The sequence below is a fragment of the Misgurnus anguillicaudatus genome, chromosome 8 (genome assembly GCF_027580225.2).
Source record: "Misgurnus anguillicaudatus chromosome 8, ASM2758022v2, whole genome shotgun sequence".
NCBI lineage: Eukaryota > Metazoa > Chordata > Actinopteri > Cypriniformes > Cobitidae > Misgurnus > Misgurnus anguillicaudatus.
The window spans coordinates 5,806,103-5,821,584 of NC_073344.2; the positions used below are offsets into that span (position 1 = coordinate 5,806,103).

A 15,482-nucleotide genomic window follows, 5' to 3' on the forward strand; every position below is an offset into this window, starting at 1 on the left:
CAATTGCCCTGGGAGTCCATCCTGGCTGGCAAATTGTCTTGGGTTCTTGCCCATTAGTCTTAGCCGTTACTCTTAAGTTTGAGATGTGTTTTGAGAGTTTTAGATCGTGTAAAATCAATCATGTGGTTTCGAGGGACCTTGACAGACCAGTGAACCGAAACAGAAAACAAAATCAGCTTTAATTGGCATGAAATTATTTCCTTTTTTCGTATATTAAGAAGGATTACACGGTTTTAAAATCATGTAATATTCAAGTGGATTTGTCTTAATTAATGTTTAATTTTAACAAGATTAAATGTTGGCAAGTTACAATCTTAAACCCAAAGGGGTTGTTAAAAAACACGTCAATAAGGGCAAGTGTCATGCTGAGGAGTAGAAGTAAAGTTCATTCCACTCATAGCAGGGGTTATTTCCTCAGAAAAACGCAAAGGTACATTTTCCCTCCTCAGAGATCCACTCTTAGTCAGCTAAATCCAGGGTCGTTTATTGTTAATACCATTAAATGACAGGTGAAATGTAGCTAGACATGTTTGAGCACTAAAGCCGCACTTACAAATATACAAATTTCCCAGCTTTAGTTACCAAAACAATCAATTAAACTGCATCTGCAAGCCAAATATTGCTATACCTTTTCTTAAAACTAGATCTTAAGCAATTTACCTTTAACCAAGTTATGACGCTACTACTGTAGGATGATTATGCAACTATGTAACCACAATGTGTATATTGCAATATAAAACGTGTTTGTTATGACTACAATAAATAAATAACAAGGTGACATTTCAAATATTTGTTAGCGATTTGATGCATGAACTGCATGAGCCATTTCATGGAAGAGTCACACAATGTTGTATGTGATAACAGATTTAATATTTACTAGCATTACGTGTCCTGCACATTATGTAATAAACCAATATGAGAAACAATAATAAGTCTGTGTAAAGTAAATTCAGAGAACTGAATGTTAGAAATGTATTGCTGAAACACATTACAAAGACTGTGAACTAGACCTTTAGTACTGGAGTTAGATCGTTCAGGATTTTTTGACCGGGCCTAAAATCATGACTCGATGACGCACTGGAGCCACCGAGCATGGCCTGTACGTTCACACTGCCGCCGACTTTTAAGCTTTCAAAGAACCTCAGGCCGCCCGGTCAAGGACGCTTGTCAAAAAGTACAGGGAAGCTTGTTTTCTCTAAACTAATGTTTTGGTAGGAACGAAAGTTTACATTGTATGTTTCTCTGGAATGAGCCAGCGAAGAAGAACGTCTAGGCTATATTCAATTGGTTGCTGGCGTTTTGCTGCTGCTTGAACCGCGTCATAGCTCATTACCATAAAGTTGAGTTCTTTTAACTTTCTGATTGACGCTCAAAATGCCCAAAACGCGACGCCGATGGATTTGACGCTCCTTGCAGCTGAGAGAACCCTGCTAAAAAAACAATAGACACCATCACAGAAATTCTATTGGTTTTATTGGGATTTTTATTGGTTCTAAAGGAATATGGCCCAAAACACACCACAGTGTATTGGTCTTTGTTGGTCTCTAATGGTATGTATTGGTTCTATTGGTTCTATGTATTGCTTCTAATGGAAAATGGCCCAAAACACACTACAGTGTATTGGTCTTTGTTGGTCTTTGTTGGTCTCTAATGGTATGTATTGGTTCTATTGGTTCTATGTATTGCTTCTAATGGAAAATGGCCCAAAACACACTACAGTGAAGTGGTTTTAATCGTAAAAGCTAATGGTTCCTAATGGTATTTTAATGAAAACCATTAAAATTTTCTGTAATGGTTTTATTGTTTTTTCAGCAGGGAAGCCAGCTTCCGTTGTAAATGAATGACTTCCGATAACTTTGGAATATCAAGTCGGTGGCGGTGTGAACGTACAGTAACACAATCGCGAGCATCCATTCAAGTTGACGGCAACTTTCCTATGAGTGGCCGTGGTTTCAGTACGAAAACCCAGCATTAGAGAGCAATGATTCCTGGCCTTTTTTAATGATTTTGATAACTTATTTTATTTATTTGGCAGTTTTTATCATTCAGATTTTGCTGGGTGGTTAATGGCACAGATATGTATAAAGGCTAGATGTCTCGCCCGCGCTGTTGGCCAATTGAGTGGAACGTCCGCATTTGGCAGCCATCTTACCACAGGGAGCTCACTCACTCGTAGCATTGAGTTTAATGGTGCAAGCACTAAGCATAATTTTTTACAGATTTTCAAATGGTTTGGTTTTTTTTTAACGTCAAAGATGTACCTATGACACTGCATACTTATACTAAAAATTATTTCATGAAACATGTTAAAGCATCCAGAATTATAGTCACGTTAATAACATTTGTAAGAAACCAAACCGTTTGAAAATCGGCAGAAAATTGAGCAAGTTATGGTCATTTAAAAGTACCTGCACCACCAAACTCAATGCTACGAGCGAGCGAGCTCCCCATGGCAAGATGGCCGCCAGGTTGTGACACACCACAACCTTCCGATCTCTGTTGAAGCCAAAACGGAAGTGATTAAAACCGCAATTTATCGACTGGCTGCTAGAGGCTGGATCCAAAAGGGAGTCAATTCCCATAGACCCCAATGTTAAAATGCCCATCTTTAGAGCAGATTAAAATATGTTTACAGCCTTGTACAAAAAGTGTTTTTGGTCTGTATAGCTAATTTTGCCCTTCATGACAACTGTGAGGGGGATGATTTTTTTTTAACTTAAAGACTTAAGACTTAAAGTTCTGCATAATTAAGGGCGTGGCCACTTGAGTGACGGTTGAACAGCCACTGCTGTCACTGGATTCTAGCTAGGTGGGCGTGGTTTCAGCAACCAACCACCTCAGCTTCCCCCACGTCCCGCCTCTTTACCCATTTCCGCATTTCTGCGAGTGATGCTCGGTGACGTGTGGCCAAGATGGTGACGGCAGGCACCGCCTACTATTAGCTTCAAAAACGATTTTCAGAAACCTATGGGTCCATCTTTTTTACAGTCTATGGGTATGACAAATTGAGAACACATTTAAAATCACACATTACACAGATTTTAAAGGGTACTGTTATATTAGGCATCATTTTCACAGAAATAAACATTTGTTTAAAATTTACACTGTGACCTTTATTACAACTCAGTCAGTCCTTTAAATATTTTAAGCATTTAAATAATTTAAGCATTTAAATTGCGTTATTTGGCTTTAAAGTCCCCATGAAATCAAAACTGACATTTTTTTGTGGAATATTGCAGTGTTCATTATAAACAATTTATCAGTTCATGTGCCCTCATAACCTTTACTCAAAACCTGAAAATGTACTTCCGCGTTTTTTATGGCGATCCTTCCCTGATGATGTCAGCTAGATGGCTTAGGTGGAGCATCTGGTAACCCCATCCCTCCAACTGTCAGTCTGATGCGAGTTCCATTTCTGAATGAAATGCCTACTCTTCTAGGTTATGTCCAATTAATTCACAGCAGAATACCTGCCCACTATTTTCCATTTCACTCGGAAATAGTTCACAACACGGAAGTAAAGTCAATCGCGACTTCCTGTTCACAGGGACTTATACTGTGCAAGAGTTCAACAAAGTTCCTTAGGATTTGCGTTTTACACCTTTAGAGTCATTCCGGTAAAGTGATGTTCCTAAATATTTTACTCTGCCTCAAAGGCTGGGTTGATCCTACCCTCATCTTTAAACTCTTTAATTGTACTCAAAGAGCATTCAGCCCTGATGTTTGTGTTATTAAAATGTTCAGTTGTACCACTCTTATGCCTTTTGGTTTTGCCTGGATGCTTGTAGCACAATAACAGTAAACCACTTATAATAAGCATGACTGATGATCCAATCCCAAAACCAATCCCTGGACCAACTTCCTGTTTTAATGGAGCCGGAGGCAGGTAGAAGTCTGATGGGAAGTCTATAGTAAGATTAGCCAGCACAGAACTCATATTCCAAAGGACCGGAACCAATGAACACGCTGCAGTAAGCCAGTACAAGGAACCCGCCATAACAAAGGCCACTCTCACGTGTCCATTGTCAAACCCAAAGTATGCGTTTCTCACCGCATATCCAGCCAGCAGGTTTGCGACCACACCCACGCCAATAGCAGTCATGCAGAGTATCTGGGCAGCTGCTATCTCTGGAGGAGTAAATGAGTCTGTAAAGCTGATACTTTTGCAGAATTCAGAGGAGCTCAAAACATGGCTGTTGAAACAGGCTCTCCAAACACCAACCCAGGCCAATCCTCCAGTGATGGTAGACTGATCTTCCACGTACCATATTCTCCAGTCATTCACTCCTGAAATGCACGCTGTGATTATCCATCCGACAAAGCCGAGCACCAGACCCACGAACTGGCAGTGGGCTGAATGGGCCAGGTAAGCCATGGTTCAAATAATGGACCAACACCATGGAGCGAAGATTTGTACTCAGGTCTGCACCCTGGACTTCACACCATGCCTGCATTACTGTTATACGACTTCTTTAAAAATGAAATGAAATTAATGGATTATTGCTGTGTAAAAACCCTTGGTGAAGGACATTGTTTACCTTAAAGGAATATTGCATGTTTGTACAGTTACAGTACTCTTAGGGGCGGTGTCCCGGACAGCCAGGGCTTATCCTAGTCCAGACTAAAATGCATGTGTAAGCTGCCTTAAATTCAAATACCTTGTACTGACAAGTCTTAACAATTTGTAAAAACGACTTGAATGTCCTAATATAAATAAGACCTGGTCCTGGACACTTTGTCAGGGAAACCGCCCTTCAATCGACAGCATGTTTATGCCTCATTTATTCAAAAATGTATTTCTAAAGGGCACTTACAAAATAAGTAAATGCTGCCAGCCTATGAATGGTAAAATATAGAATGCTTTAAAAGATGTGATTTTAGTTTGAAAAAATCTCTCGATCAAAAAGTTGATGGGTTTTATCAACCCACAGTTGGGTAAGAAAAAGACAAATCCAATCATTGGTTTAACCCTTAATCAGTGTTCAGAAAGGATTGTTAGACCCCAAACTTTTAAAGAGCAATTGCATAAGGAAATAAAAAAAAATATATGGAAACTATATATCATTTTTTATTTACTTTTCAACTTTGCATTTATGCTGTGTTATTGTGGAAATTTTGTTTTTTACCTATTTACTGCACAATTATTTTCCTGGTTTAAACCAGACCATTCTCAATGGCGCACTTCATGTGGATTTTCAGTCTCGTGGCCTTAAATTGTGCATGCTCGCAAAGTCAACGAGTCCGTAGGGTATCCCATCTGTCATTTTTACGCTCCAAAGTGTGCTCATCAGCGCCCCCTTTGCACCCTTGATGCGGTCTTTGGCGGAGCTCGCACTGCAGCAGGCTTCGCAAACTTTACCAACCCAGAAGTCCTTGCTAAAAATCAGACGACGGATGGGAGGAGTTCACACTGATGGGCAACTTCTCTTCCTATTTATGGCGTGACGCTCGTGTCTGTCCCAAAATACGTTTCCAGTGAGCCCTTGTGGATTCGCGTCAAGTGTCCCTAAAGTCTGCACTACATGATGTCTTCAAAGTGTGGACACTGAGGAGGTCCACAAGTCTGGAGTGTGCCATTTGGGACAGGGCCTCAGTAGTAGCCTAACTGAGTTATGGTCTGGCACTAAGCGAATTCACGCGTTTTAGGCCATAAAACATTTTTTGTTACATACAGCAAACATCTCCTCACTATCTGCTTGCTGCCTGTCTGCTGATCAAACTGTAAAAAAGGCGATCTCTGTAGACAGCCCAGGCTCCACAAACGGCAATAACAACACAGTGGCCAAACCTACACCATGAAACAAAACAAAGTGTTCCAGCCAATAAACGACAAGAAAGATTTGGGGGTGGGGGTTGGGCGCGTTCATGAAAGCACGGAGGGAAGGGGGAGGAGTTAGCTACGCTCCGTTTGTTTGAAAACAGTTCAAACATCAACAAAAAGTGACGTCGCAAAGATTCACTTAGAGCGCCTTTAAAGACAAATCATTTCCAAAGGGGCGTCACCAACAGACGTCTCTCAAATGCCTCTGTGTCCAATTGGATAAACTTAAAACCAATCATAGCGATGAAGAAGATGACGTATGCAGAGATCCAGTCGGTAAGACAGCGATAACATATTTTTTTTACGTATGAAGGCTTCAAGTGTTGTTCTTTGCTCGGGTTTTAACAAAAAGGAAAAGTTTAAAAAGCTTAAAATAGACGCGATAGCTGATTTGAACGAATGATGTTCCCTGGCGGCATCCATATCTTTGTAATGTACAAAATCTGCTTCTCCGTCGCTGCGCTGTCATCATCGTGTAAGGCCGGCCCCAACGTTTCTGATTGTTGCTGCGATTTCTCGGCATTAGAAATGGGCTTGAATGGCCTCTTTGCCAGACTACTTGCAGAGCAAATCTAAATTTGCCAGATATTGTCTAGATTTTCCCAGGCTAGCACAATTACTTAACTAGGCCATAAATTGGCTCATGAAAAATGATTTTTTTATAGAAAAAATCACAGGTGGAGTGCACAATGTTTGAAAAACGCTTTGAAAAAGGGGATTCGGGTGGACTACCAAAACACACTTGTAGCCAATAAGCAGTAAGGGGCATGTCTACTAACCAACATCCTTGCCGGGGTTGCGTATGTGGGGGGCGGGTCTATCAAAAGAATGTCCAGATTCTATTGGGGTAGGGGCGTGTTTGGTTAGGTGATTTCAAATGTCAACATTGGCTTTCAAACATTGTGCACTCCGCCTTTAAATGTTAAATCTTAATTAAATCTAAACACTGACATCATGTGGATAAACTTAAGAAATTATAATTAAAGAAAGAAAGTGCAATGACCACATATATCCAATAGAGATCCATAGGGACTCACTTCATTTTCACTTAATTTTTCTTGATGCTTCAACTTTTCCTCACAACTTTATGATATATATATATACATATATATATATATATATATATATATATATATATATATATATATATATATATATATATATATATATATATATATATATATATATATATATATATATATATATATATATATATATATATATATATATATAGTGAATATATATTTAAACATTCTGAAATACATTAAAAATCTGTATAAATCCATTTTTTAACATTTTTGTCAAAACATGTTTATTATTATGTTATCATGTTATTATTTTGTTTTATGGTGCTACTTAGCTGTATTTTTTAAGTTATGAAGGTTTAAATCAAAACAAACCAACTGCAGTTGCATTGAAATGAATTGGAATGCAGAACCAAAAAACGCGATTTCTGAACAATTAACAAAACGGTGGTTATCTCGTTTTGCAACGAAACTCTTCATATGTAGAAAAAGTCACAGAGTTTCAGGCCCCTGAGATGAAGGTAACACTTTAAATAAATGAAGAAAAAGTCCAGTGGGGTCCCGTTAAGGGTTAAACTGACCATGACAATCTCCATATCTAAATTATTACACAGCACTTTGGATTTATTAATTCTGATTGGCCAGTGATGACATTCTGAGGTTTGTTGTTCCCAAGAAACAGTCACTTAAAACCAACACAACCTTATCCGGGTTCTGTAGATCATCTTGACATTTTATAATTGCTAATTAAAATATGTAAACACATCTCAATATAAATAGGCTTAATAACATATGCAAGATTTCATTTACAATTGATTAATCCAAATTTATTCTGCGATAGCAACCGACTGGCTGTACGCTATCCCTTACTTTCTTCTGTCATGGTAACAAATTGTAATATTTGATATGACTTTACATGCATAGTGTTTGCATCTTACACTTGTGAAAAGTCATTAAGGATGTAAGAAAAGTTGTAAACAAAAGAAAATTGTTTTGGGGGCCTTTTGCTTTAGGACAAAAAAGACATGACAGGAAAGTAAAGGAGCCATGACTGAGACATGACGCAGGCAGGAATCAAGGATAAAAGTATATATAGAAAACAAGTTAATGTTTGCAGTATGCAATACAATGTGCTCCCTTGAAACACAAAATAACTTTTCTAAGGATGAGATTTTTTTTAAACTTGTGTAAAACTTGAGAAGCAACTTTCCAGAGGAAGGAAAAGGACATCGAAGGCCAAGCACAAGGCTTTGCATGTGAAACGAAGCAATGGAGGAAGAGCAAAGTAACATATCAGATGGGGTTGAGAGAGAGAGAGAGAGAGAGAGAGAGAGAGAGAGATTTCCTCACTGGCTCTTTGCACACCTGCGGCTGTGGAATGTTCCAGGATAAACAGAGGACATTTAAAGTAACCTTTTTTGACGCAAGTAATCAGAGATGCGGAAAGAAAAGCAACATATTTTCTCAAAGCATTTCCACAAAAATAAATCAATTATTAATAAAAAAATCCCATAAATAAATAAAAATAAAAGAATGTTAAGTCAGTTCCTGCTTATATCATATATCAGTGTACACAGTTAACATCTTTAAATAAAAGTCTGCAGAGAATTACTTGTTGGTTTACATCAGTTCATCAAGCTCATATTTTTCAATCATAACTTCTCAGCCAAGGTTTTGTAAAACGATTTCTGAACACAAACACTACGTCACTAATGTTTATACCCTTCAATAAATCACATTAAACCATTTCTTACCTTTAAAAGATTTTGAAATCTTTGAAGCATCTTTGAACTTGTACATCACAGTTCAGTGTCACTTTGAAACTGTATATAACAGATATAAGTATAAGTTCAGATGTATGATTCTCCACCGTCAGTGCTCTAACAAAACCAGTGGAAAAACCAACCTTCCCCACTGACACATACAAGTCAAACACAGCCGTGGTTAATGATTAATGCACAATATCCATTAAATGGAACAAAGGGGGCGTGGGATCAAGCAATAAAAATCAATAAATTACTTTTATTGCCATCCATTTGACTTGTCATATCGGTGTGTTGGTTATTACATATTGATGTGCAGTTCTACATATTCAAGCTAAGTTTATAAGTTTACAGAATCTGCAAAATGCTAAAATATTTTAAAAATATGACATGCTTTTTTCATTAAGTTCTGCATTAAACAAGCTTTTTCACAATAATGGATGTTTACATATAGTCCACAACACAGAATAATAACTGAATTTATGCAGATGTTGCCTTCTTAAGCATTAGTGAATGGTTGCAGGTTTTAAAAAAGCTACACGAGTCTCTCAGTAGTCCTCAATGTATAAAGATGGATCTGAACATCATAAATAAAGGGTCAGATACAGTGATTAAAGTAAGTATTGAACACGTCACTTTTTGTCAGTTAACATATTTCTAAAGGTACTATTGACATGAAATTTTCATCAGATGTTGGTAACAATCCAAACATTTAAAGAAAGCAAACCATAGATGTCCATAAATTAAGATATGTGCAATCATTTGATCATCAAATGACAAATGGAAAACATACTTAACATATTTACTGATAATTTAATGCTTTGTACGAAAGCCTTTGTTGGTAATGAAAGATTCAGAATGCCTCCTGTATGGAGAAACTAGTTTCATGCATTGCTCAGGTATGATTTTGACCCATTCTTTCTGATCTTTAGTTCTTTCAATTGGATTTAAGTCAGGTGATTAGCTTTATTTTCTTTCTCTGAAACCAATTAAGAGTTCCCTGGCTGCGTGTATGAGTTAGGGTGAAGGGAATCAAGGGTATGTTAACTTTTTAGCAGAGATATATTTTTTAAAGTGCACCTATTTCAAAACAATGTTATTTTGCGTATTTGGTCAAAAAACACATTATTTTCCACATACCGCACATTTTTGTAGCTCCGGTAAAGCTCTGCTTTCCTCAAATGCATTGATTTTGAACAAAATCACATTGATCTGAAAAGCGCTGTGTCCCTGATTGGCCAGCTAATCTGTATGTTGTGATTGGCCTGAATACATCTGACAGCTGCTAGAAATGTGACGCTGCTTACCATGTTTGAAAGATTCGCTCACAATGCATGCTGACAGGAGTTCATTTACAGGCTGTGAGTGTCTACGTCAACAGGCCAAGGAAGTAAACTGTGCCTACAATCTGTGCGTTTGTTGCAGTCCAAGAAAAGAGATCTACGTTGGAGACGATAACTCACGTCATTGTTTACTTTGGGGTTTGTACCTCTTGCATAATGTTAACGTACTAACACACACACACCAGGAAATGTAAAATGATATATAGTATATGGGTGATTCTCACGAAACCATTGAAACACCACGGCACTAATGATTTTAGCTTTAAAATGTGTAATATAGTAACATTAAAAAGCATCAGAATTAACACAATACTGTGTTCTACCTTGCACAATGTGTGATTTCAACATAAGAATTGTACATTTTATGTCATTTTCTGCTGAAATTCTCATTACCGCAATGTGTCCGCCTGTGTTTGAACATGCGTTATGTTGTAATTTAATCAAATTAACACAAAAATATTAAGAAAAAAAAAATAAATGGATGTTTTGCTAGACTACTTTAGATGACAGAAAAAATATTTACTGAATATTCATGTATAATAATAATGAACAAAAATTAGGAAAATTATGTGTCCATGCCTGATGTTCTCATCCTCCGCAACACTTTTTGAGAACAGTTTAAGCACACATACAGAATTTCAATAAAGTTTGATTTTGAGTGACCAAGCACATGGACCAGTTACTTCAAGATGGCTACCAGGTAAGATCATTTTTTTACAGTTAATTTGAAATATTGTCTTGTCAGAATGCTTACATGACATTTTGATTATCATTACCGCAACAGATGCTTATTAAATGTTAATTTAATTAATAGAAGCATAATACTTTGATTTTAAATGCATGTGCAGAATCTTCAAATTATGTTCTTTCAGGTTTGTCATGTCATTTTGAAAATATGTCAGTGTTGATGTTTTCTGACTGTTGCGGTAATGAGATTTTTTAGGACTTATGTCTTTAATTATGTTACAAAAAGTGTTAAATGATAAGTAAAAGTTTTTAAATTAATGTTCCCATTTACTCCAGACTTTGTTTTTCAATGTCTGTTGGGAAAAAAAGTAAATTTAAGCAATTTATACATTTTCATGCTTGACATTTTTAAAACCAGGTTTTCGTGAGAATCGCCCATATAGTGTCTATATTTTTTAGATGATTAACATTTTGCACATTCCCAATAGTAATTTGGCAGATCATCAAAAACATTTTGCACATTTAAAAGACAAAAGTTACAGATTGTGCTGTACTCTCTGAAAATTGCTTGGCTATTTTTTATCTGATAATGGATAAATATTGGACAGAACACATGCTGGGTTAAAAATGACTCAATGTTGGGCAACCATGGGGTATAATAGCCCAGTAGTAGGGTTTAAACAACCCAGCATTGGGTCAATTTAAAATACCATATCACTAATTTGTTCAAGTGAAAGTATTTAAAATGATTAAAGTCAATTATAAGATTTCCATGTGTTTATATACTGTAAACAGTTAAACAGCCCTTGTGTTAAAGAACTGTACATGTTTTCAGATCATAAGTAATAAAGGCTACTGTATATCTGTGGTATTGCATAACTAGTTTAAACTCAAGTCACTATTACCACATCTACACCTTAGATAATAGCACAAATCTACTCACGCCATTTCTAAGTATATGATGTCTATAATCTTATGCTATATTGTGTAGTTTATCTTACAGATATGTGGATCTTTCTCCTGATTGGCCGATGCAACAGGTCTTTGTCTGGAGTTAAATATTAATCAAAATTCTAATATTAATGACAGCAAATCAGATTTAAAAGTCTCAATGAAAGTATGGTGGCCTCCATGTTAACACAACAACCTGACTCCACTATTATGTGATATGTGGTCATATTGAAATATAATTTCTTATTGAGGAATATCAAGGATATAATCACTTATTGCATTACATACATTTTTGTGTTACAAAAAGTTTAAAATTAAAATATGATTTCAAAATAATTGAAATCATTTTCACTCCATAAAACAAAACAATGTACCAACCATGCAAAATTATAAATGACACAGACACAAACTTGAAGCAAAAGGCAGTTGGTATTTTATAGACAAGCATTGAATCCTTAGTGAGATGATTTTTATATAGCATGACAATATTATATAGTTTAGGCAAGTCTCTCAGGTTCTTTAAACACAAAAATACTTACAGTCGATCCTAATTCTGATGTTACAATGCATTTACTGTGATATGTCTATGAAAGCGTAAAGACTAAAGTGGTAGTTTGCTTGACTTATTTAAAGTGAATGCATACATACTAGCCTGCTCTAGTTATATACAAAGATTTAAAAAGCTAAAATAAATTACTAAAAATAACATGGAATTATTCGTAACATGACCAAGATAGTGATGCACATCATAGGAAATAATTCACAATTTAAAAATGTCATTTTTTTGCAGTTCGTGAAATCCTCCTTTTGTAAATGTCATCACAGCATATATGTGACTGAAATGAAGACCCCTTTAATCGTTTGATGATGCTTTTGTGTTGGAGGTTCAGGGACAGATTTTGAAGATGCGTCCTTCATTGCCCTCTAGTGGTTAAAAAAAGCTACAGCACAGTGATTGACCATGGCCTACGAGTTGAAGCGAGTTTAAATTTCAAGAGCACTTACGTGTCCTGTGCAAACAGTGCCACGGTCTTCATTTAAATAGTTCAGAAAAAGTGAAAAGCATAATAATTGTTCACCATATAATTATATGGGTCGTGTAACATTTAGAAAAGCATAAGATTAGATGACACTTAATAACAGGTAACAACCACAGTGTGGTCTATCTATATAATCATGATCTGAAGTGCCCAGCACTGTCAGAGTCTTAAATCTTCATTTAAGATAACACAGTATTTATCTATGGGACCCAGTTATTTAGGGTGTGTCGTGTGAGGTGCTCTGGATCAATAAATGAAACGTCTCAGAAGAAACTCCTTTGGTCCAGCGGCAGACTGTCCATCAGGCACTTGAGCTGTTCTTCACCGAGTTTGATCTTATCCTCGAGTTTTCGCTGCTCAATAATGAGGGCTGATTTCATCTTCACAAAGTGCTCATAGTCAGCCATCCTCTCCTCCGGCAGGTAGCTGCCCAGGAACTCGTAGACCACACGTTCTCTCCTGTCAAGGTTCTCCTTCAGTTCCTTGGCATCCTCGTGTTGGCGGATCAGCAGTTTACGTTTCTCTGTCAATGTGCGCTGCAAATAACAAAAATCATGATCAGGTTCATCTCCACTATATATGTATATGTACTATATAAAAAGCCAATTTGTAATACAATTTACGGTCAATCTGGCAAAAGAGTATGAACTGTATTATGTATTATAAATTAATTCTAAATATTTGGCAACCCATTTAAACAAAAGCTTGATACTCTTACAAAAACTAATGTGGTGGTAACAAAGCTATCACTTGGTAACACCAAATGCAAAATCTTTTCAGGTTAGCCATTGTTTGAATTATGTCAAATATTATGGGGGGTCCTCTAGCTAAAACCCACCCCCGGCCAAGCCCTCCGTCATTAAAAATGTTTCATAAAGCAAGATGTGATTCAATATTTTTAATCAAAGAAACCCCACATTTCCATATTTAACTCCTCAAATTAGTGTAAAAAAATAATAGTTTGAAAATAATTTTTTAATAGTCCCTAATCCAATCCTTAAAGGGATAGTTCACCCAAAAATGAAAATTCTGTCATCATTTACTCACTCTCATGTTGTTACAAACTTGTATAAATTTGTTTGTTTTGATGAACACAAAGGAAGATATTTTGAGGAATGTCTGAAACCAAACCGTTCGTGGACCCCATTCACTTGCATAGAAGGAAAAAGAAGACCATAAAAGTAAATGGGGTCTACGGATGGTTACAAACATTTATCAAAATATGAAGAGTTTGGTTCCAAACACCAATATTTTCTGTTACAAACTTTCACATAGCATCTTTAGGTTATAAAAACATAAAAAATTCAAATCCATAAGTTGATTTTCAAAGATTTATTATAAAAACGGATTATTTTTTCCACAAAATGCAATAAATCCATGACAAGTTTTTATTAAAAATGCTATAAATCTATTGAATCAATCGCCTATATAAATGTGCATTCATCTTTGCCATGTTATATTCATTTAGTTGACTAGTTGTACACACTAATTAAAAATATAAACATTAATGTCATTAATCAAAACACTTACTTTGTGATATTAAGAAGTTATCGATTAAACTTGACATCGTCGCTTAACGTTTTTAAAAGCGATCAGCTGTAAAATGTTTTGGTCCTGCTCGATTTTCGTTGACTTTGAGTAAAATTATGGAAAGTTTTTCATAAGATCCCCTGGGGTCAATGTGTTATCATGACAGTAACTTGATGCTGTCGGCCCGGCCAAACAAGCACCGGTCTCCCGAGTTCCTCTGCGTAAATTATTAGATGTTGATGGCTTACCTTTCTTTCCCGTCACAGAAAACTATCACAGGTTTATCAATGCTATTTAAGTATTATTTTGTTTTTGTTTGTTTGGTGATCACGAAGTACATAGTAGATGAGGAAAACTAGGATTCTGTGTACTCAACGCGCCGCCATTGTTTGTTTACATTGCTTGAGGTGCGCTGTAATCTGTGGAGGAGTGGATTTATGGCATTCTGTAGAAAAGGGGGAGTGGCGTTTATTGCATTTTGGGAAAAAAGGGAGAAAAGATGACAGAATAACACTGCGGAAATTGGATTTTGCATAAAATTAAGAATTTACTTTATAATACTGACCTGATATAATACTGATTCTGGCAGTAACTCATTTTTTTCAAAAATGGCGTTTATTGCGTTTTGGAACCAAACTCTTCATATCTTCCTTTGTGTTCATCAGAACAAAGAAATGTATACAGGTTTGTAACAACATGAGGGCGAGTAAATGATGACAGAATTTATCTTTAAACTAATAATATGTCAATTCCTCCAGAAAACAGCGTGAGGCGCACTTGAGAGTTTACATTAAGGTGACCAGATTTTTTAAATAAAAACCGGGGACATTTCCTAGTTCAATGGTCAAAATATCATTAAAATCTCATTTGTTGTTATCTTTGAATTTAAAAATGACTTTCTTACTTATTTTTGTCTTGTTTTCAGTAAAAATATCAACAACAAAAAAAATTTAAATCAAGATGCATTTCCTTCATAAGCAAAATCCCCTAAGACAAAATCTAGCTTTAAGACAAAAAATATTAAACTGAAGTGAATTTGTGCTTAAAACAAGTTAAAAATCTGCCAATGGGGTACGATTTTTTTGCTTGTTTAAGTACGTATTTGATATTTTGATCTAAAAACTAGACTTATTTTCTTAGGGCATTTTGCTCATCAAGGAAATGAATCCTGTTTTAAGAATTTTTTAATATTTGTACTGAAAACACGAAAAAAAAACTACGAATTTTTTTTTTATTAATTGAACAATTTATGTAGACTAAATCTTTTTTTTCCCTTTTTTATTCCGTGCACAGATATGACATACCTCATCAAAACTTACTTC

General features: G+C 36.0%; 2 protein-coding genes across 11 annotated transcripts in view; both read right to left on the reverse strand.

Moving 5' to 3' along the window:
- Positions 1–2,722: 2,722 nt before the first annotated feature.
- cldn34a (claudin 34a) lies at positions 2,723–8,763 on the reverse strand. The gene is made up of 2 exons (XM_055214085.2): positions 8,601–8,763; positions 2,723–4,470 (listed from the first exon to the last, which is right to left on the reverse strand). Exon 2 carries the CDS (start codon positions 4,373–4,375, stop codon positions 3,641–3,643), a length of 735 nt encoding a protein of 244 aa, XP_055070060.1. The 5' UTR covers positions 4,376–4,470; positions 8,601–8,763; the 3' UTR covers positions 2,723–3,640.
- Positions 8,764–12,000: 3,237 nt separating this feature from the next.
- shroom2a (shroom family member 2a) overlaps positions 12,001–15,482 on the reverse strand; it is a 58,056-nt gene continuing 54,574 nt past the window's right edge. For all 10 annotated transcript variants that reach the window (XM_055212483.2, XM_055212482.2, XM_055212491.2 and 7 more), the window contains one exon: positions 12,001–13,166. In XM_055212483.2, the coding sequence (XP_055068458.2) occupies positions 12,894–13,166 (273 nt within the window). In that variant the 3' untranslated portion in view covers positions 12,001–12,893. The remainder of the gene's footprint in view (positions 13,167–15,482) is intronic.